Below are 21,796 nucleotides of genomic sequence, written 5' to 3'. Positions count from 1 at the left end.
CCTATTCTAGTATAGTATGGATTAAATTCATGAAGTAGGATTGCTAACACATATTTAAAATTTTGATAGATATTACACAATTATCCTCCAAGAAATTATACCAATTGACACTGCCCTCAGCATGAGTATGTCCATTCTCCTATAACCATTTTTCTCTAGGTCATCAAAATCATGCATGAAGGTTACTACATGCACATGGGTCTGCACTAACAACGAAGTGAACTGATTTAGATAGCCAGAAAAGAGCAAAGAGCTCCAGTTTGGAGAGTAGATCTTTCCCCATTAAACTTGTTTCCCTAACTGGGCTTTTTCAGGCACAGTTAGAAATAGTTTATGTTCACTGAGCATGAAAGCTATCCATGAGCAAGCTGCAGTAGGGTCAGTGAGAAATCTAAAACTGACCATAAATAATATTCTTATAAATAAATTAGTGTGTAAGTGGGCAAAGGAATGGAAAACAATAGAAAAGTTAAGAAACAGGAAGATGATATCTACAGGTCCAATGTCTTAATACTACAGGATGAAAAATAGAAATTAATTTAAAAGTAATAGAAGAAAAATTCCCTGGATTAAAGAAATTGTAGATCTTCAGATTAAAAGAGTCAGTTAAATGTTGAGAGGCTTAATAAAAAATAAACTGAGAAACCTTGAGTCTAAAACCCTCTAGAATTCAAAGAGATAAAACTGGTGACTTCCAAAAAATGAGAAACAGACCAAAATCTAACAATTCCTCTATAATACTGGATGGTACAAGACAATGCAGCAATAATTTCAAAGACTTAAAGGAAGGTGTTTCTGAAAGTTTGTCTATCCAGCCACATGAAGACAGAATAATCTTGTTCAGACATGTGAACATTGAGAAATCTTACAACTCACAATTATTTCTGAAAGAATTAAGAAGGAAAAGTCCAAGAATTTAGAAGAGGTGGAATATACTGCTTAAGTAATGATTAAAAGTTGGTTTTATTTGTAATCTTAAAGAAATGCACATTTTATGTTGTATAAACAGTTCCAGAGATTAAAAGAGAGATGATGGGGGCGCTTGGGTGGCACAGCGGTTAAGCGTCTGCCTTCGGCTCAGGAAGTGATCCCAGCGTTCTGGGATCGAGCCCCATATCAGGCTCCTCCGCTAGGAGCCTGCTTCTTCCTCTCCCACTCCCCCTGCTTGTGTTCCCTCTCTCGCTGGCTGTCTGTCTCTGTCAAATAAATAAATAAAATCTTTAAAAAGAAAAAAAAAATAAAAGAGAGATGAAAACTTTCCAACTCATTTATATTAGGGTAGCATAATCCAGACATCAATATGAGATGAGAGCACAAGAATTTGAGTGATCAAACTAATCTCATTTCTGAAAATAGGTACAAAAAATAAAACTTTAAGAAATTTAGTATAGCAGTTTATTGTAATGATATAATAATTACATATAATGATATATAATTATTATTAAAATAAAGCAAAATAATAAATAATAAAGTAAAATAATAATATATCATGATCAAGCAAGGTTTATTTCAGGAGCATAGAGATTTCCTATAAATGAATATCTATTAATGTAATTCACTTCATTAAAGAAAAGAAATCTATGATAACCTTGATAGCTGCTAACAAAAACATCTGATAAAGCTCAACATTCATTCCTGACAAAAATTCTCAATAAACTATATATAGATGGTCACACCTTCAACTTGAAAGAGAATATTAATAAGCAGCCAAAAATAAACATAATACTTAATAGAGAAATACTAGAATGAGTACTTTAGAACTCATTAAACTCTATTAAAATACTTTAAAATGAGAAGCAAGCCAAAGATGTTATAATTCTACATTGTTCTGGGGGTCCTGGTCAATGCAGTAAGATGGAAAATAAGTTGTATGAATATTGAAAAGGAAAGCAATTATGAAATACCAAGCAGTCCATTGAAAATCTGGTCAGAGAGTTTAATAAGGTGATGCAACAAGAGTTTTCCTATACATCAGTAATAGTTAATAAAATGAAATGTATAAGAGATCTCATTCACAAAATCAGTAACAACTGTAATATAGCTAGGGATAAACTTAGCAAGAAATATGTGAAATCTATAAAGAAAAGTATAAAGTCTTATTGAAGGGTGCATAAAAAAACTTAAATAAAAGTAGAAGCATGTCATGTCCCATAAAACATACTAATTTTCCCCAAATTAATATATAATTTGAAAGTAAGTCAGCATAAATCTAAATTTCACCAAGAGAAGATGTACAAAAATGGCCAAGAAGTATTTGGAAGTCAAGAACGGGGGGGAGAACCTGCTCTGAAGGAACTATCAAAACATATTATCAATTAAAGTTGCTAAAAAGCTGTAATCTTGGTGCAAAAACTGGCAAATAGATCAAAAGAACAGAGTTCAGAAAGAACCATGTGTACACAAGGATCAGTATATATACTGAGTTGGCAATTCAAATCAGTGGGGAAAGGGTTCAACAAATAGGGTTGGGACAGTTGGAGACCCCTTTTGGTAAACATAAAATTATGTGTATCTATAGCTATGTACCTACGTATATATGTAGATTATCTATCTATCTATCTATCTATCTATCTATCTATCTATCTATCCATATCAATTCCAGATGGACTAAAGATAAAAATATAGAAATACAAAAATATAAAAGTGCTAAAAAAAATGAGGTAAACCTTTGTAATTTTGGGGGTAGAGAAGGCCTTCCTAAACAAGAAATAAAACCTAGGGGCGCCTGGGAGCCTCAGCTGGTTGGGTGTCTGACTCTTGATTTTGGCTTGGGTCATGATCTTGGGGTCGTGATATCTGGCCTCCAGGCTCTGTGCTCAGTGGGGAGCCTGCTTGGAATTCTCTCCCTCTCCTTCTGCCCCTCTCCCACTCTCTCACTCTCTCAAATAAATAAATAAATCTTTAAAAAAAGAAAGAAAATCTAGAATCTATAAAGGAGGACTGAGCAATTCAATTCCATAAAAGTTAAAAAATTTCTGTATGGTGACAAATATCATTAATAAATTAAAATGAAAAGTTACAAACTGGAAGAAGATATTTGTAACATATGTAGTAAAACATTATTACCTGTAATGTATTAATAAGCTCCTATAAGTCAATACAAAAAAGACTAAATACCTAATAAAAAATAGGTTAAGGATTTAAACAAGTAATCCATCAAATAGAAATCCACATGACCAATACGCTCATGAACAGTGCTCAGTACTTTGTTAGGGTGGTGGGCACTGTGTTGTGCCTCCAGACCCCCTTCAGCAATGAAGGACTTACTCCCCCAGCTGCTGAGAGTGCTGCCCCGAGACAGCCCTCAGCTGTCAGCCCTTTCTGGGCTGGTGAAAACTGCTCTGCTCCAAGTCATGCCTCTCCCTAGGGGCAGCTCACATCCATAACTGATCAACATGGAAGTAAAAGGCCAGCTCCCTTCCCCCTAATTTGGGACCCCTTTGTATGTCCATCCAGCCCCAGAGCTCCCACAGGGTTGGCTGAGGCCTTTGTTGGGACTGCATCACAGCTCAACTTCTCCCTCTGCTCAACCCTGCTTCCTTCTCCTTCCTTTCACAGGTGTTGACACCAAGGGCTCACTCTAACAAATGTACTGCATGCCAATCTGTCTCAGAGTCTGCTTCCTGGGGGAACCCAACCCACAACTGTTAGAATTAAAGGAAATGAAAACTGTAATGAGAAAACATTTTCCCCCCATGCATCAGTTGAGCACAACTTTAAAAGACTGAAAACATACCATGAGAGTTGGAAATAAGTTCCCTTAATTATTGCTGGTAAAATTGTAAACTGGTAGAAACATTCTAGGATTCAATTTGGAAGTATCTTTAAACATTAAAAATAAGCATATCCTTTGACCCAGCAATCCCACTTTAGGAAATTAGCCCATAGGAATAAGGATGTTCATTACAGCTTGTTTGTAATAGACAAAATAGGTCAGTAGATGGTATAGTCATACCACAGAATACAAGGTAGTTACTAACGTTGTCAAGATATACGTTTAAAAAGCAAGGTGTAGAACCACATTTATAAAAAGACCCATTTATGTAAAAAGAAAACCCTAACCATTTATATATGTGACTGTGTAACAAAAGACTGAGGAAGATTCCCAACAGATTATTCAAGTGATTACCTAAGGCGAGAAGGGTAGGGTAGAGGAGGCTGAAAGCAGACTTTCACATTTAATCTCGTGATTCTGTCTAGGGAGCCTACATTGTTGTATTACTTGTGTAATTAAAAAAAGCAATTAAAAGAAAAAGAAAGATTCAGGCATTTTGGCTCTTGTTATCTTTCATGGGTTTCATCTCCTGTTTGATCCTGAAGTCATGGGTTGCATGAGTCCTGTGACCAAGAAGGGTCCCCCAGCCAGGCCCCCACGAGAATGTGGAAGATTTGAGAGCTCATTTGGTATTTTGATTTTTGCCTTATTTGAAGTGCTGGCACTTTATATTAATTAAGGAGCCTCAAAATTCCTAAGGAGGACTCTTAAAGGAGATGTGAAGGCTGGAAATTGAAAGCTGAGGGGTACAAAATTTAAGGGAAGGAATAACACTGGTTGAAGGTTTGGGTTTCCCTCAAAGAAAGCAGGGACTGTTACCTGGGGACCACCTGGGAGCATGCCCACTTGCTGGAGCTCCTAGGCTGAGTGGCCTGGTGGGGGTCCTACCTGACTGACGATCCCGCTGAGCTCCCCCTCCAACATCTTCACTTGGCACTCCAGTAACTCAATGTTGCTTAGGGAAGTCTGGTATTTATCCCTGTAGAGACTTAAGCTCCTTTCTAGGGAGACGATCTTGTCCCCGGCCAAAGCAAGTTGCTCCTGTGCCAAATGGAGCTTCTCCCCTGTGTTCTCATTATGATTTCCCATTTCCTCCTCATAGAGAATCACCTGTTGGTGTAGGAATGAAACCGCACTGAAGTCATGGAAGCATCTAATGAGGAAAGGGTATGGCCATAAGGACCCCATGCAGAGGAATCTTATGTCTTAACGAGAAACCCAGATGCATAGAATAGGCCCAGGACAGATTTAAAAGCTACAATATATGATACCAGAATGTTAATGATTAGAAATTAAAACAAAAAGATTGTCTTATTTGGATGGTAAGCTTCTTAAAGTCAGGGACCATTATCTTTTTTCCATTCTGTCTCACATGTAGTAAAAAGTCAATAAGGTCTTGTTAATTGATTAACGGGAATGAGTCTGTATAGCTCCATTTTTTTTTTAAGGGCTTGAAATGCCAGTATTCTTTCCTTCCTAGGTATTCTCTTAAGATCTAATTTAGAAAATGTGGAGCCCCTCCTGCACACAGCACATTTCCTGAGAGATTGAGGGGGAACAACCCCAAGTTCTTCTGGGACTTGGACAGTTCTTATTTAGATTGCTTCTCTTCCTAATCGATTCATTAGTTGACCAACTGACAGATATTTATTGAGTGCTCATAAACAATGTCTTGGGTACTGAGGGGATATATACCCATAAGACATAGGTTCCTCCCTCAAAGAGTTTACAAACTCTCACAATTTGGGGAAGATATCATTTATAATAACCGTATATAGCTGAGTATGCTCAACTGTATGGCTAGAGTTACATGTATTGAAGGAGTTAAGCGCAGGAGGGTCATCGAGGAAGGTTTTATTCTGGTTCAAATAGGTCAGTGTAGAATTTGGATAGAACCTGTCCTGTTGGTCTAAGCTAATTATGCTTGCTGCCTGCCATTTGAAGTTCCTCCTAGAAAAAGATCATTTAGTTTGAGATGTTGATCAGATAAGGGGAAGAGGGAAGGAGTATTTTATATTCAAATGTTTATAACAGAAGCTATCAGTGACTCCCCCGAGGCACTCACCATTCCTTTGGATGCTAAACCCATTCCAACCACAAGCATCTTCAACTCTTTGCCTGAGGGATGCTCTGGCCTCAGGAGCCCACTCCAGCAGAGAAGCAAGAAAAAGCAGGTTACAAGTATGGGGGGGGGGGTTTAACACCCTCAGGTGCAGCCTTCAACCAATGACTGGGTGGTGAGCAGGGATCACTCTGAGGCAATTCCACACTACCACCCCAGGTTCTCCGGAGGGATTGGATCTCAGGTGCCCAAGGCAGTGATCTTAATACTGATTTTCTTTATAGGCTTCCTGTCTTTCTTTGACTCACTTCTCCGCTCTCCCTCTGGGATCACAACTACTTTACATTCATCTCCTTGTTTTAGGCTCTGCTGCTGGGAAACCCAATCTTACATAGAAGTTTGATGCTACTGTGCAACAAAGTATTGGGGAAACTTGGCAGAATGCCTAGAGTAATTTTTTCCAATGTTTTCCCAGCTTGAGATCATTTTCAGTGACTGCTATTTACCAGATCCCACATCAATTGTCCCCCTCCTCCTTAGTAGTTGAGCCATGTCACTGAAATACATTTCCTTGGCTTCCTAGGAACTAGCTGTAGCCATGTGACTAACTCTGGCCAGTGATACATAAATGGAAGTGCTCCTTGGGGCTTCTGGAAAGTGTCCTTAAAAGAGTGTGTCTTTTTTTCCCCACCTCCTTCCCTGCCCCCATTCTGATTGTTTGGAACACAGATGTGATAGTTGGAGCTCCAGCGCCACCTCAGGAGATCTACAAAATGGAAGTTTTGAGCTGATGATGGTGGACCCAAAAGATAGGACCCTAGGTACTTGATGACACATGCAGTTCCCTTAACAGTCCTAAACCACCTATTTCCAGACTTCTTTTATATGTCAGAGAAATAAACTATCTGAAGTCACTATACCTTGGGGTTTTCTGTTAACATGCAGCCAAATAGAATTGCAACTAATTCAGGGTTGCTCTATCCAGGCTGGACTCTTGTTTAAGAACTGGCCAGTTTTAACACAGCCCTGCTTTAGTTTTATTAAACTATGGTTTGTGTGTACAGACTTTGTCCTCAATTATACTTTGTAGGATAGGCTTTCTCTGTTTCTCTACCTCGCAATCCTTTACAACAAATTCTCATAATATTCCCTTTTAAAAAATTCTACATTCTGCAAGTCCTCATAAAGCCCCTGGAATTAGTCCTTAAGCAACAGCACCATCCTAGACAGTGCTTGGAATTCTATCTCTAAAGGCGGAGGAAGAAAATGCTGGGGGAGGCTGTCTGCCTCATTACTCAGAACCCATAGTTTCACTGCTGCTAGCGCTACCACTGCTCAACTGGTTTAAATTCTATAGTTTTGGTTTTTGGAATTTACTCAGGATTCCACAAGGATGCTCTTTCTGGTTTAAAAAAATACTATCTTGGGACACAAATGGAAATGAATGTCCAGAATATACCTAAGTCTATATGATCTAAAACTCCAGCCTGAAAAAAATGACCGATCTGGTACTCTCAGTGATTGACTCAGACTCAACGTCTGGTTATCTTATCAGCCATCCAAGTGCTAGGAATTTTTATATTATCAAAATCTGATTTTTCTAAAAATGGTTCATTTAATGGACTTTATACCTTTTTTATAACCCTCAGAGACCTAGAGTCTTTTGCATTTAAATTGCAATGATAATAGGATGGAAATGACGGACCTATATGCATACCACACACACACACACACACATCACATGTCCCACGTATATTGATACTGGAGCTCTCACCCAATTATGCCATTCTCTTTAGTTCCCTCTGTTCAGCTTTAAAAAGATTAAGAATTGAAGAGGGAAAGTTGATAAAACCTGCTCAAGATGTTGAGAAGCTCTCCTCTGTAAGGCCAGTGTCTGCTTTCTAGTAGGTGTGGCCTGATTTCTGCAAGTACATGGGCATATGAGACATTGCCATAGTTATTCTATCTATACCTCATCTTCTTTCAGTTTGCAGTGATGGTGGAGAAGAACCAGGTCAGAAGTCTGCTTCTCTAGGACAGACTGATACTGCAGGAGGGAACAGTAAGAAGTCTGCAACTCCTCTGTGCGAAACTCCAGTTCTTGCTGAAGGGCTAGCAGTTTTTTCTTTAGTTGTTGGAGTTGTCTCAGATGGCACTGTTTACTGGGCTCAAACTCCATCCGGGACTCCTCGAATGCTAATGCTTGTTTCTTATTCTGCAGTTGAGATAGAATACATGGAAAAAAACTTTAGGTTGTCACTAAGTATGCATTCATTCTTTGATTTTTTTAATTTGTTCAACCATTGACATCCATCTATCCATCCCTTCATTCACAGAACACTTAGTAATTATTTCTCTCTATCCACAATGAAACATCATTTTGTATTTCCATCCTGTAAGGATGATTTGAAAGAAGAAAAATTCCTAGTTCTTTCCTACTAGTTAGATCTACCATTCATATTATTTAGGCCAGAAGAAAAAACATACACCTAAAGGACCTAGAAGGTAATATAAAGATACACACGATAATATGTTTTTTTTTTTGTCTTCACATTTAAAGATAACCCAATTGATCTAGAACACAATGGATTTCTGGTCAGAATTCTTGGACTAAACTTGATTTAGGTAAAAGGGTAAACTCTTGGGAAAACAGCTTTCTGGAGTGCTGGGAAATGGGAGGCAGAAATTATCCAGGCACATCTGGGCACTGACTCTGTTGTCTCCTCCTGAAGGAAGATGTGACCTTGTAGATGCTGAGTGTGTGCATGTGTGTGTATTTGTGTGTGTGAGAGAGGGAGTAAGAGAGAGAGAGAGAAAGAGAGAGAGAGAGGGAGAGAGATCTCTTCCTGATAATCCACAATCAGCTTGAAATGCTGCTAGACCTATCCTACATTTTCATTCATTCATTCAATAAACATGTTGAGCACCTACTTTGTATCAGATATGCTGCTGGTAGGACACATCCCTGAGTTGTTTATTTCAGTATAGGTGAGGCCTTTGCGCTGAAGTTTCTATATTTTCCTGCCCAACATCCCTGACGACATGTGAAAGAGAAGTGGATGAAGAGGGTAGCCCATGGGCATTCCCTAACTCCCATCTCTGCTTATTATCCTTCTACTTATTCTTTAAAATACTGTCCAGTTTTTGCTCTCCTTCCTGTTTTCCCTGCAAAGCCATCTTTGCACCAATATCATAGACTTTACTGGCATGTCTTCAATATGGCGTTTCACATTCTGCTTTGCATTGCAGTGACCTCTGTGTATCTTATCTTCTAATTAGATTATAAACTCCTAGAGGGCAGGGGCCATGTCTGCTTCTATAGGACCTAGACTAAAGGTTTATACACAGCTAGGTATGAAGGAAAGTAGGAAATTAAATAGAGAATAGGCAATCTCATTGGCTCCCCAAAATTTGAGCTTGTGGCCTTGGCCTCATTAACAGAGTACTTTCAAACTTTCCAAAAATTAACTTTTTTAAACAGTTTTATTGAAGTATACTTTATATATCATAAAATTTAACCACTATAAGTGTATAGTTCAATGATTTGTAGAAAATTTATGGAGTTGTGCAACCACTATTACAATCTGGTTTTAGAACATTTCCATCACCTCAAAAAATTCCCTCTTGCCCATTTGTCACTCTTGTTCCTACCCCAGCTCCAGGCAACCACTAATCTGCTTTCAGCCTCTATGGATTTGTCCTTTCCAGACATTTCATATAAATGGAATTGTATAATATGTTGTCTTTTGTGACTGGTTTCTTTCACTTAGCATAATGTTTTAAGGTTCATCCATGCTATAGCAAGAATCAGTATTTTGTTCTTTTTTATTGCTTAATATAATAGTATGACTATACCATATTTTGTTTATCTGTTCACCAATTGAGGGACATTTGAATTGCTTCAGTTTTTGGCTATCATGAATATTGCTGCTATGAGCATTAACATAGTAGCCATGGATGGATGTGATATTTTCCTTTAATTAGTTTGTTTAGCAAACATCATGGTGCACCTACTATGTGTCAAGCACTGTAGTAGGTAATGAGGATATAGCAGAGTATAAAACAGACAGAATCACTGCCTTCATGCAGTTTGCACCATTGGGCGGGGGGAGGCAGCAAGTTAAATAAGTAAATTATGTAGTGTATTAAAAGGAAAAAGTGCTATGGAGGAGAGTAAAGCAGGGGAGAGAGATGAGGAATGCTTGCATGGAGGCAGCTGTAATATTGAATTAAGTATTTTCATGGAGGACCACATTGAGAAGATGACATTTGAGTGAAGACTTGAAGGAAGCAGGGAAGGAGCCTGGTGGTAATCTACAGGGGGAACACTTCAGGGAGAGATAATAACAGGTGCTAGGGCCTGGAGGTGGGAGGTGCCTGGTGGTGTCTGAGGAGCCACTTTGTTCTGGCGGGAGCAGAGAGAGTAAGGGGGAGAGTGGTACAAGATGAGGTGAGAAAGGAAAGAGAGATGAGCTCCCTTAGGGCCATGTAGGCCATTCTAAAGACCTTAACTATCCCTTTCAGTGAGATAAAAGGACATTGGAGGGTACTGAACAGACAAGTGAAATGATGTCCTTTAGCTGTTACAAAGGACACACTGGCTGTTCTTCTGCAAATCAACTGTAGGTGGGGGGCAATGATTAAAGCAGAGAGACCAGCAATGAGGCTGCTGCAAGAATCCAGGCAAGAAGGGATGGTGGCATAGACCAAGTTGGAAGTTGGGAGAAATGGTGGGATCATGGATACATTTTGAAAGTAGATCTCATGGGATTGGCTCCTGTGTTAGATGTGGGATGGTGAGATATGATGGTCATCCAAGGCAGGATGAATCCAAGGTTTTGGTCTGAGTAACTGAAGATGGAGAATGAGAGTAATTCTGTGAGAGCTGGGACTGAAAAGAGGGAAAATTTTCTCTAGTGATAGTGAGTGGGGATGGCTCAGGTAAGATAAGGGAGGCTCAGACCAGCTCAGAACCGTAAAGACAACAGCTGATTGCGTCAGTTCATTCTGAATGAGAAGACTGAAAATGGACCACTATGGTCACCAGCAAGAAATTTTAGGCAAGGAGAAGCTGAACTCTTGGCCTGGATATCTGGTGTATGTGGCTGGAGCAAAGTTAATGATATTTCTTTCTTAAGCCAAACAATGCTGAATTTTGTATTTACTCTGTGCAGCTGTAATTGCTAACATTTATATTAAATGTTTTTAGTTACATGCTCTCCCTCTTTTCAAGATAAGAACGTTGTTATTCTCACCACTCATCCATGAAGGGATTGGGAGTGGTGTGTGTGTGGGTGCTCACGCACACATACACATATAGGGGGATGTTCTCAACAGCCCAAGTCTTCTGTCTACACAGGTAGGCTGTGAGGTGGGAAGTTACTTGGAAAAAGACATGGTCAAGGATAAATACCTAATGTGGCTAGAACCAAAGCAAAGGAGTGAACATCCTGAGGTAGGGTTAATTCAGAGAACTTATTTTAGTGAAGCAGATATCCAACAAAATCCTTATCAAATTGGGGCCAAATTCTGTTTTTCTTGGCTTTGTTGAAGTTGACTTGATCTCTGACAATTAAGAAACTGGATTCCTGGTCCTTCAAGTGCTTGTGTGTAACTGTTGTTTCGGACCTGCCTTTCCACTGATGGATATATATGACCCAGTTGAAAACTAACTGTGGTCTCTACATTGTTCATTCTTTCTTAGCTTCCCCTTATTTTCATGTCTCTGTTTTCTCTTCATTATACAAAAGAATGGAAGAAGTGCATTTTTTTTTAAGTCAAACCCTTTCTTTAGGACTTCCCCTTCTAGTATGTGGCACATCATCTATTCTTAAGTGTGTTTGTAATTGGCCTTTGGCTTAAAAGACACATGTCTTTTCCTATGTGTGTAAAGCTTAACAACCTGTCAGTGATACTGGTGAACTGTTAGTAATTTATTTTCCCCAGACATCATGTTGAATCTTTTGGGTTTAATTTTGCTTTGAGATAACATGATAGACCAACTACATGATGAGACTTCATCCAAATTTTCCAGTATAGGGCAAACATAGCACCTGACCAAATTTGTCTGGTTATAAAGATCCAAGAACTGCTCATATCTGCAGAGAAACTAGAGTTTCCTTGGATGAGAATTTTAAACATTTGTACACTCTAGATACCTATGGGTTTAGAGGTATCTAGTTTCAAAGTCTTGGAGAAATGCCTATGCTTATTTGAGACCTATTAAATTTCTACTTATTTATCCTTAAGTATTCAAAAGATTATTCTTCTTAATTCTAAATGAATAGAAAATGACATGCTATGGATTAAGCCTACATTTCACTCATATATGTGCCAGAGAACAGTGTGATAAGGTATCAATGCATTTCCTATTGCTTCTTTGTCTTCCTTTTTTAAAGTTTTCTTTCTAGTGAAGACAGACATTTTATTGGATTCTGCTTTGACCTTTAAACTGAGATTTGGAGAAAATGAGCAAGTTGGAAGTAATCTTCCAGAAGTGAGATTAGTTCCTGAAGTTACCATCCAGAGTCGGACATGATTCTGGAGGCTGTCTTGTCCACCATGTTTCTCAGATAGATTTCTATCCAGGCCTCAGCTGTCTTAAAAGATGGAGAGCACTGGCCACCGGTAGGAACCTGGTCCCATATTTAGTCAATTTTTTAGCCCTACTTATGGTCAAAGAGATTATAGCTATTGCTCTTTCCTTGCCTATGTGGCTACTTGATCACAGAAGGAAATTAATTGGCTTGGCATGATTTGCCTTTTGAGAAGTCACTTTGGTTTCTACCCAATACTTTGTGCTTTTCAAGTTGATGCTAATTGATTGATGTTAAGTTCTATATTTTCCCTGATATTGAAGTTAAGCTGACAGGTCTATAATTACCAGGATTGTCCTTTTTCCCTTTTTAAAAAGATGAGCACTTCATTTACCCTTTTTCAGTCTACAGGGACTTTCTTTATCCTCTTGAGTTCTCAAAAATAATCGCTAGCAGCTATGTAATAACACCTGCCAATTCCTTAAGTACTCTTCAAAGTATGTCATCAGGTCCTGCTGATTTGCCTAAAGCCGGCTTTTCAAAATACTTTTTAACCATTTTATTCCCTATTCCAGTTTGCACTCTCTTCTGTCTCAGGTTGGCATTGCTCTGGTAACTAGATCCCTGCTGCTTTTTCCCCTTCATTTAGGAATTGAAAGTCTCATCTTCCCCCAGTCATTGTCATGAACTTTTTCCCCTATCTTCGAGGTGTTAAGTGAGATATTTTCCCTGTAACCCTGGTTTAGCCTTTTATCACTAGATAGGTTTATCAGTTACTTTTTATATCTTCCACAGAGTATGTTTCTTGTACTTCCTTGTATTGGTAGAGTGTAGAACTGGGTATTTAAGTGACATGCATTTGTTTTGGATACATCTTCATGGCTTAGACATTTTTCTCATCTGTGATCTCTGCTTACCAGAGAGTCCCTTTAAAGAAAAAAAAACCCAACCTCTTCATTTTGGAATAATTTTAGATTTACAGAAAAATTGCAAAAGTAGTATACAGAGTTTCATATACTCTTCACCCTTCTTTCCCTAAGCTTAACATTTTACATAATCGTGGTACATTTGTCCCACTAGGAAATTAACATTGGTAGTTTACTATTACCTAAAGTACATCTTCATTTGGATTTTATCAGTTTTTCCACTAATGTTTGTTTGTTTTTTTCTGTTCTAGTATCCAATCTCAGATCCCACATGGCATTTAGCAGTTTCACTTAAAAAAATTTTTTTTTCATTCCCGATGACTCCAAGTGATATTTCTGTGTCATAAATTCCATCAAGAATGTATTAACCCATACTTGACTAGTGACTTTTATCTTCAGAAATCAAACTTCTTTACATAGTTTTATGCTAAGAACTGTGCCTTTTATCCACTTCAAAAATAAGTTTGATAATCTGGGCTGTACTAAATATCAGGGTATTCTCCCCATGCCATGACCAGGGCCAAAGGGGTTTGGGGAATTGCTTAGAGAGACCCTTCTTTTTCTGATTTGATCATCCTTTTATTATGATATCTCTGTTGTTCTTTTCTCCTTTCACTTTAATTGAGGCACTCTTCTGGTTCATCAACAGGGTCAGGACTACAATGGCGCAAGCGAGGTGCAAATTTTGGGGAGGCATTCCATCTCAAGGTGGGGCAAGCACAGAGTTGGCACCTGGGGAGTAAGTACCCTGTAAATGTTGCACCCTAGTACCTCATTTGCTTTGCCCTCATCCTATCTCTGTTTCTGGGTTTTGGAGCATAACATATTCTTGATTTACAAGGTTACTCACCTCCTGCCTGCCATCCTTGTACCTACACATAACATCTGATGTAGTATTTTAATTTTCTCTCCTAACTGTAGTTCTGAACTATGACCTCTGGCTCACTTCTCCAGATCCTTGTTAGATATTAGTCAAAAATTCCAGAAAGTCTCAGGTTTCCCCTCTGTTCCCATATTACATTTCCTTGTAGAGGGCAGATCTTGCAGGGATTTTCTGAGTGGATGAGTATAAGTCTACATCTAATTGTGTATTTGTATGCGTAGTCTGCAATTTAAATTCTGCACTAAGTGCTAGGGAAAAAAGAGCCTGTTTTAAAGCTTATTTCAAGCTGTTAGACCTTCTTCTGGGCAATTAGAATAATAAAATGGGATTTAATACCTTTCTCCCTCCAAGTTGCTAGGTACCTTATAAGCCACATGGCTTTCCCTGACTGGGGGAATAAATAAACTTGGACAGCAATGGTGAAAATATACTAAAATGTTAATATTTAGAAAGAAGTAAATTATGATAATATTCTTCCTGAGATCCATTTAGGAAAACCAATGGATTTTTCTGTTTGTGACCTCCTGGGGCAAGGAGTAAGATCTTATCAGTAAGATAAGGTGGAATTGCTTTGTCGGTAACATTTTTAGGGCATTGCAGAAGACCAATCTGGGGTTTCTATAGGGAGGTGGTAAGTCCTGGAAGAACTCTAACAGACCCAAATAAGAGAGACCAGATCCTTTACCACAGATGTGGAGGACAGTGGAGTCTTACGCAGCAGCTAAGGCTAACTTGAGGGTCTGGAGACAGGTCTGTGCAGCCAGTACCTGCTTCGTGTTTGCCAAGGACTCAAGTCCCTAAAAGGAAATGAAGACTGCAAGTAAGGCATTCTTGCAAATCCAAAGTTTGGAGAGAGCTATGGGAAAATATTTCCCAGCTGGCTCCCCTGCTTATGGGGATACATTTAGAGACTGGTTTAAAGACCCTAGCACTAGAGTTTCCAAAGAGAGAAAACCTCAGGCTGAAATGAAGCTGCCTCAGCTGATGAACTGCCTAGCCTACAGGTCAGTATTAGCTCAAAAAAGATGATCATGCCAGAAGAGGATGATCGTGCCACTGTTTATACATGCGCAGCACAAGTGTTACTGAGTGTCTTGGTTTGCACACCTCTGGAAACAAGCCCTGTGGCAAGGGACAGTGTCAAGTAGGAGTTTATGAGGGAAGTGATCTCGGGAAACTCAGGTAGGCGGGTGGAGAAATGAGACAAGGGAAGGAAGAGAGCTGCGGAAGGGTGCGTTATCAAGCTGGTTCCCACGGTGGGCAGCTGGTGCAGGGTCCTGTTGAGGAACGTCAGGGCAGAGCAAAGAGTATGCCTGGAGTGTTCTATGACTGTGGGGCAAGAGTGATAAGTTAAAAAAAAAAAAGAGTGATAAGTTATTTAACCACCTCCCTTCCATTGGTAGAGGGCTGATTTTGGGGGCATTAGCCATTCCCCATTTAAGCGTGTCTGGTTGTTTGGGTTCCTGCATCCAGAAGGAAAGCTTGTAGGCAGAGAGCTGCCTAAGGGGCAACAAAGATCACCTGCTGCACTGATGAGCAGTGACACCTCTGAGCAAGTGGGACAGTTGTTATTTTCATGGTTGACTTAGAAGTTTGTCTAAAATCCATTAGGAGATGCTACTCTCCTTATATAACTATGATTTGGTCTTTTCAGGGCAAATGGGCCTCAGATGCTGCAAATCCAGGTGTGAAAGGCCAGATAAGGAAAAGACAGGGCCTAAATGTAGATGACCTTGGCGATAGCTAAATGAAAAAATCCTGAGGGCAGGAATGGGGTTTTCGTGTGTGTGTGTGTGTGTGTGTGTGTGTGTGTGTGTGTGTGTGTTATTGGGTACATGTGTTTCATTCTCTCTCATTGCTTGCTCAATAATGCTCTTGAATGACTAGTGGAAGAATTTTCTATTATTGTTCCTGCCCAAGGGAACAGAGGGGGAAGTCGAGGGAGCAGAGATGGGTAGCAGCTGCTGAATCCCTTACGTGGTTGCTGCTCATCATCGCCTCCTCCACACAGAGCTGGTTCTCCTGCAAGGTCTTCCCCTGTCTCTTGCAGACATCATGCAGATTTTTGATGTCCACTTGTAGGCTCAAGAGCTTGTTGTTCAGGCTGCTCACTTCTCTGTCTCTCTCCCCCACCTAGACAGTCAGAAAAACAAAAGCATCAATTATAAACTATCAAGAAAATGCTTACTTTCGTTCACTTAACTGGTTGACAGAGACTTTAAATTTGCTGGAAATTTGTCCATCAACTCTTAGCTGTTATTACTCATCCAGTATAACATTTACACAGTATCCATTTGCGAGGTGTCTGAGTGCTCTGCATTATTCAGACAATTACTTATTTACATTAATTAATCTTCACCCACTGCTGTGGGTACATCACAGACACTTCCCCTGTTTTTCAAGAGGAAGTCAGTGCCTAGAATAATTCCAGGCACCTAGCAGACTGTCTATAAATATTAATGGCTCTGCCACTGATGAAATGAGCATAGTGAGATGTCAAATGAACTTGTCAGGACTATAGTGAATCAGTGAAGGAGCTGATGTGGATTCTGAAGTGCCTTAACTTTCTCTCTACCCACTAAACCAAAAGACCTCCCTTACCCGTGAACCTGTGTATCTCTGTGGAGATGTACATGAAGGAGAATAAAAGTAAAATCCCTGGGCTGATTGCATAAGATAATCTGTCTTTGATTACAAGTGAAAAAGATTAGCTAATTACAGGTAGGTCAGAATGGAAATTAATGATAGAGATCAAAATAGAGAGTGTGGAGCATACCAAGTTGGGTGGGGTTGGAGGTGTAGAGCTGTGGTAAGAAAGAGGGTGCCCAATCTCACTAGGACGCCACCTTCCACTCCCAGTGTTGTGAGTGGCCACGGTATGAAAAGAGATTATGAGGAAGCCCTTTGTGAACCTGTCCAGTGCTTTAGTCCTATCACTGTGCAGACTCTTCATAACACTCAAGAGGACAGGTCCTACCACCTCTGAGTTTTAGATGCTGGAACTGAGGCTGCTGCTTTTATGGTAGATGCTTGCTTTAGATTAGATTATCCAGAGCAGGCTCTTTGGCCAGGATTCCCGGCATCTATTAAAGAAACGCTCCCAAGAGAAATTAACCAGGAAGTGGAGGAAGCAGGACAGGAAAGAGGGAGAAACCAACGAAGGGCATGATTTCAAACAAAGTCCTGCAGGCAGTAGCTTTAGCCTGATCCCACAGGGAACTCTGGAGTGTAAGCTACACCTCAGAGTTTGTCTTGATTAGTTGCAAAAGCTGGTCTGTCAGACTCATTATCAGTCAGTCAGTGGCTAAGGGCTGCCCCTTGGGATATAAGCTCTCAAGGACTTCCAGCTCTCTGCTCTTACGAGCAAAGTGACCCCAATAGCCCAAGGGCAATTCTTCTAAGAGAGTTTCAGGTGCAAAAGCACACAAGAAGCCATGGGTGCACAGAAATGGTAAAGTGATCCAAACGGTGGTGCCCAAGGTCTCGTAGCTGGTTAGCAGCAGAATGAGGAGAGTTCTGCTCTTCTGACCCTGTAGCCAGTGATCTGCCACCATATCCCACTGATTGCTTTGGCTTCTTAAATATATGAGCTACATAACACTCATTCCCAGGGGAGCTGAAGACCTGATATGGATATCGTAAATCAAGCCTTACTGGACAGGTCAGTTTAAGAGACCTCTGCACAAGGCCGAGGGGGGCCAGAGGATAACCATGAGAATCGGACACCGCAATGTCAGAGTATTCGGAATTCAGAAGGTTTCCCAGAAGTGCTGCTGTCTCAGCTGATTTATTTCTTCATTTCCATTTAGTACCTGGATTTTTTTTTTTTACCACTTTACAGTTTAATTAGGTTAACGGCAGCTCTGTCATTAAAAGGATTTCATTATCTCAAAACTCTCTCTCTTCCTCTCTTGCTCCTGTCCCTTATTCCTTACTTTCAGAAAAATAACAGTGTATGTCAACTGCCCCAAGCATGTAATTACCATTACTACAATTTACCAGGGACTCTCTTAAGAGAATGTGTGTAGAGCAGCTTAAAAAAAAAAAAAAAAAGGTGTATGGACACTGTTTTCTAACTAGAAAACAAAATCCTTGACCCAACAAGGAGCAGCAGTTTGATTCTAGTGCTTTAAATGCCTTTTCTCATTGCTGCCACACTGGAAATAGGGAATAGAGGCTCTCTGGGGATTGGGGACCCTAGGGATCTCCTCCCCTCTTGCCATAAGACTCTTTCTTTGGCATCTATAAGCAGATTAGGTGACAATACAATGCCTGGTCTATGGAAGTGTCAAATGCTCTATACTCTTGCCTTAATGCTGAATATATGCATCTTAAAGTGAGGACCGTGTCACCAGATTGTTCCATATGGAGCCTGGCACACTGTAGACTCATTAACAAAGTAGCAATGATATACAACTTGAGCCTCTCCAACTTAAAAGCTAAATGCCCTCTCTCGTCAGGCCAATAAAAAACCCTTCTCCCTCTAGTTTTAGATGTCTTCTGAACAGAAGCCTGCCTGCCCCCATTCTAATGCACCAACAGGACTTCAGAATTGGATATTTAATGTAGATGATCTCATCTAATTTGGACATTAGCATTGACTCAGAGTCTCTGAGGCAATTTCTTCATTCAGAAAACAAGAGGCTTGGAATAAATAATTCTTTCTTTGAGGATTCCGTAAACCAATTGAATAACAAATGCGTTTTGTTGGATGTCAAAAGAAATTTGCTTTTGAAATCAAAACCTAACCATTCACTCCAAAAGTCCAAATCATACAGGGGTTTTTATTCATCAGAACAGGCTTGAAAATGCTGGGAGAGCAATGAAGTGATTCCCACGCACAACAAAATATTTTTTACTGTAAGAAGAGGATGTGCTCACCTCAGAAAGGCAAGTGTTTCTGAGGTTCCAGTAAACCTAATTTCTTGCTAATATCTTGCACAGAGGTCACTGTACCCTATTTCTAATCCTATCTACTTTATGAAGGCTAAATTCCAGGCAGATGTCTTTTGAGTATCAATATGCGGCAGAAATTGATTTAATCTGACATTTCATCAATCAAAGCTTTGTAACCAGTACTGGGGTGTGAGCGGAGCTGAGAGTCATAATGCTGACCCTCAGGCACCATCTGATCCTGTCCTCGATGTGAAGTCATTAACGATGGCTGAAATCACAAGCCTCTGCTGCTAGGTGAGTTTTCACTTATGTAAGTTATCCACTTAGGCACCCCAGTTTTTCTTATGTGAGGTTGGGACCTGGTCACTCCTTGAAGGACTGTGACATCAGCAGTAGCTACCAACCACAGGTAAAATGGTGACTGCTGCTACCACAGTTGCAATCATGATAGTTATTGGAAGATTGTTTACTGAAGCAAATTTTCTGTTCTGATTCAATGGATCTTTTTCAAAGAGCATGCCTTCTTGAACATACATTTCCAAAGATAGGAAGAAATTTTGCTCTAGACTTCAAAATATTGACAGATAGTCTTGTGCTTCTTGGAGGAAGCTGATGTTAAACTGAGGCTTAGGATTCAGAAGCACTCCCAAAAGTCAAGAGCGTTACAAGGATTTAAGATGGCAGCATTCCATCAAGGATTTGGCACTTGAACAAGCAAGCTTGGGTGGCGGTTTCCAGAGTAATTTTGGAGTCAACCAACAACACCATAAAAGTCATCATCTTTGGGAAATTATCTTTATCTGAGGCTAAAGACAAATCTTTAACAATGGAAAACCACTTTTAACCACTACTACCATTCAACCTGTATCAATTTCTTGTGAGAGGTATGTTTTAAAAAGCACAAAACCTTAAAAATTATCATTGGTTCAGGAATTTTTATATTTTACTTGTGTAATAAGAGTTTACAGTTATCTACAGTAATTTCAAGCAGTGTTATCAATATTACTAACTTGATTCCTGAGTTTACTTTTCCATCAATAGAAACATTGCAGTTTTTGATTACTTATGATGGGAATTAATGGGCATTTATACAAGGTTTTGCCCGTGAGCAAAAATTTTGGAACCAATTTTGTTTATCTAGTGAAGAATGAGTATATTTTATTGTGTTCTAAATTCTTTAAAAATTGGCACACTACATAAATATACAGTTCAGGATACACATGGCATGTGGCAGTGGTCAGCCACTTATGGAATATGGGCTGATTTTTATTGGCACTTGGGCAGTTGCTACGTACTTTTCTCCATCATATCCTTGGGAGAAATTATTTTACTAGAAAGTAAGCTCCATAAGAACATGGATCTTTCTCTGTTTTGTTCACTGCTTTATCCTCAGCCTCTAGAACAATGCCTGGCACATGGAAGGTGGTCCAAAGATATCAATTGAATGAAGAAATGCCCTTCTAGAAAACCCATACCAGATCCTTGTTCCCTGCAGAACATGCAGCAAATCCTGTACAGCTCCCTCCAGTAATCCAGCAGGAAAGGAGCTGAAACACCTCTTTTAGAAAGAGTTCATCTCTTGATAGGAGGGCTGTTAAAAGCATATGTCACGTGGGACAATCCTATACTAACCTAAACATCCCCCTTAAATGCTTTCTGGAACGAGGCAGGGAATAGATAAATACAGTTTATATTAGTCTAATATCAAAATATTAGACTAATTAGAACACTTTATTTCCATAGCATTCCAGATAAAGAGACAATGTTGGCAACAATAGTTACTATCTTTTAAATGCTTCCTATATCCCAAGAACTAGTGTTTTACATGTGGTATCTTACTTAATCCTCACGGCAAACCTTTGAAATGGGTGTTAATTATTCATATTTTCTAGGTAAGAGAAAGGAAGCTCAGAGAAATTAAGTAACATGCCCAATATTATACCTCCATTAGATATGGACCCCGACCAACCTAGCTCAAGTCTGGGCTCTTAAATGATATGGTCTGCTGCCCACCTCCCTTTGTGATATTCTGGGATGCTTATTACTAGAATTTTGAATCGTGAAACTTGAAAAGAAGTTCACTGTAACACAGGTTCAACTCCATGTATGTAGGAGAGTTAGGAGCCTTACCTCATCTTTCATTTCCTTGGCACCTCTTAATTCTCCTTTAAGCTTTAGCATTTTCTGAGCTTTGTTATAAACCTGCAAAAGTCCAAGAATTTAAAATGGTAAAAGTAGAAATGAGTCTGGCCCTTTAAAGGTTTTCTCATCTGGATGTTTGCTCTCAGCAGGGAGCTTGGAAAAATTTCCCGAACTGTTAGCGATACCTACTTGTCTGTCCATCTGTGTTTTCAAAAGTGTGTTAACACCTTCACCAGACAGACAGAACCAAGAATTTACATCTTTTCCCAAAAACCGACACTTGGTGGACTAAATTATTTCTGAATTCACAGTTTCTTGGAAAGCAAAAGTTCTGAGATGATCTTACTTTCTATTCTAAGTGTTCAATGGCTCAAATATAGTTAACATTATGCACTAATTATGAACCAGACAGAATGTGCACAACCCACCTTCTTTCTCAGGATAACCCTGGGAAGTAGTTATTATTACTATCCTTGTTTTACAGAGAGGAAACTGAAGTCCAGAGAGGCTAAGTGACTTACCCAAGGTCACACGGGCTGTCTTACTACTTCTTGAGCAGCTACCATTAATTTATAA

The 21,796-nt window shown here is 39.5% G+C and overlaps 1 protein-coding gene across 1 annotated transcript in view; it reads right to left on the bottom strand.

Annotated features, from left to right (window-relative positions):
- The window catches only part of PMFBP1 (polyamine modulated factor 1 binding protein 1), a 47,338-nt gene extending 26,064 nt beyond the window's left edge, over positions 1-21,274 (bottom strand). The window contains exons 1-4 of the mRNA XM_045810296.2: positions 21,209-21,274; positions 16,160-16,315; positions 7,810-8,052; positions 4,664-4,885 (exon numbers count right to left, since the gene is read on the bottom strand). Of these exons, the coding sequence (XP_045666252.2) occupies positions 4,664-4,885; positions 7,810-8,052; positions 16,160-16,315; positions 21,209-21,259 (672 nt within the window). The 5' untranslated portion in view covers positions 21,260-21,274. The remainder of the gene's footprint in view (positions 1-4,663; positions 4,886-7,809; positions 8,053-16,159; positions 16,316-21,208) is intronic.
- Between the last annotated feature and the right edge of the window lie 522 nt (positions 21,275-21,796).

The sequence above is a fragment of the Ursus americanus genome, chromosome 21, assembly GCF_024610735.1.
Source record: "Ursus americanus isolate L20-20 chromosome 21, mUrsAme1.1.p, whole genome shotgun sequence".
NCBI classification, from domain to species: Eukaryota; Metazoa; Chordata; class Mammalia; order Carnivora; family Ursidae; genus Ursus; species Ursus americanus.
Note: the sequence above shows the minus strand (reverse complement) of the source record. Positions and strands in the feature narration are given on the sequence as shown.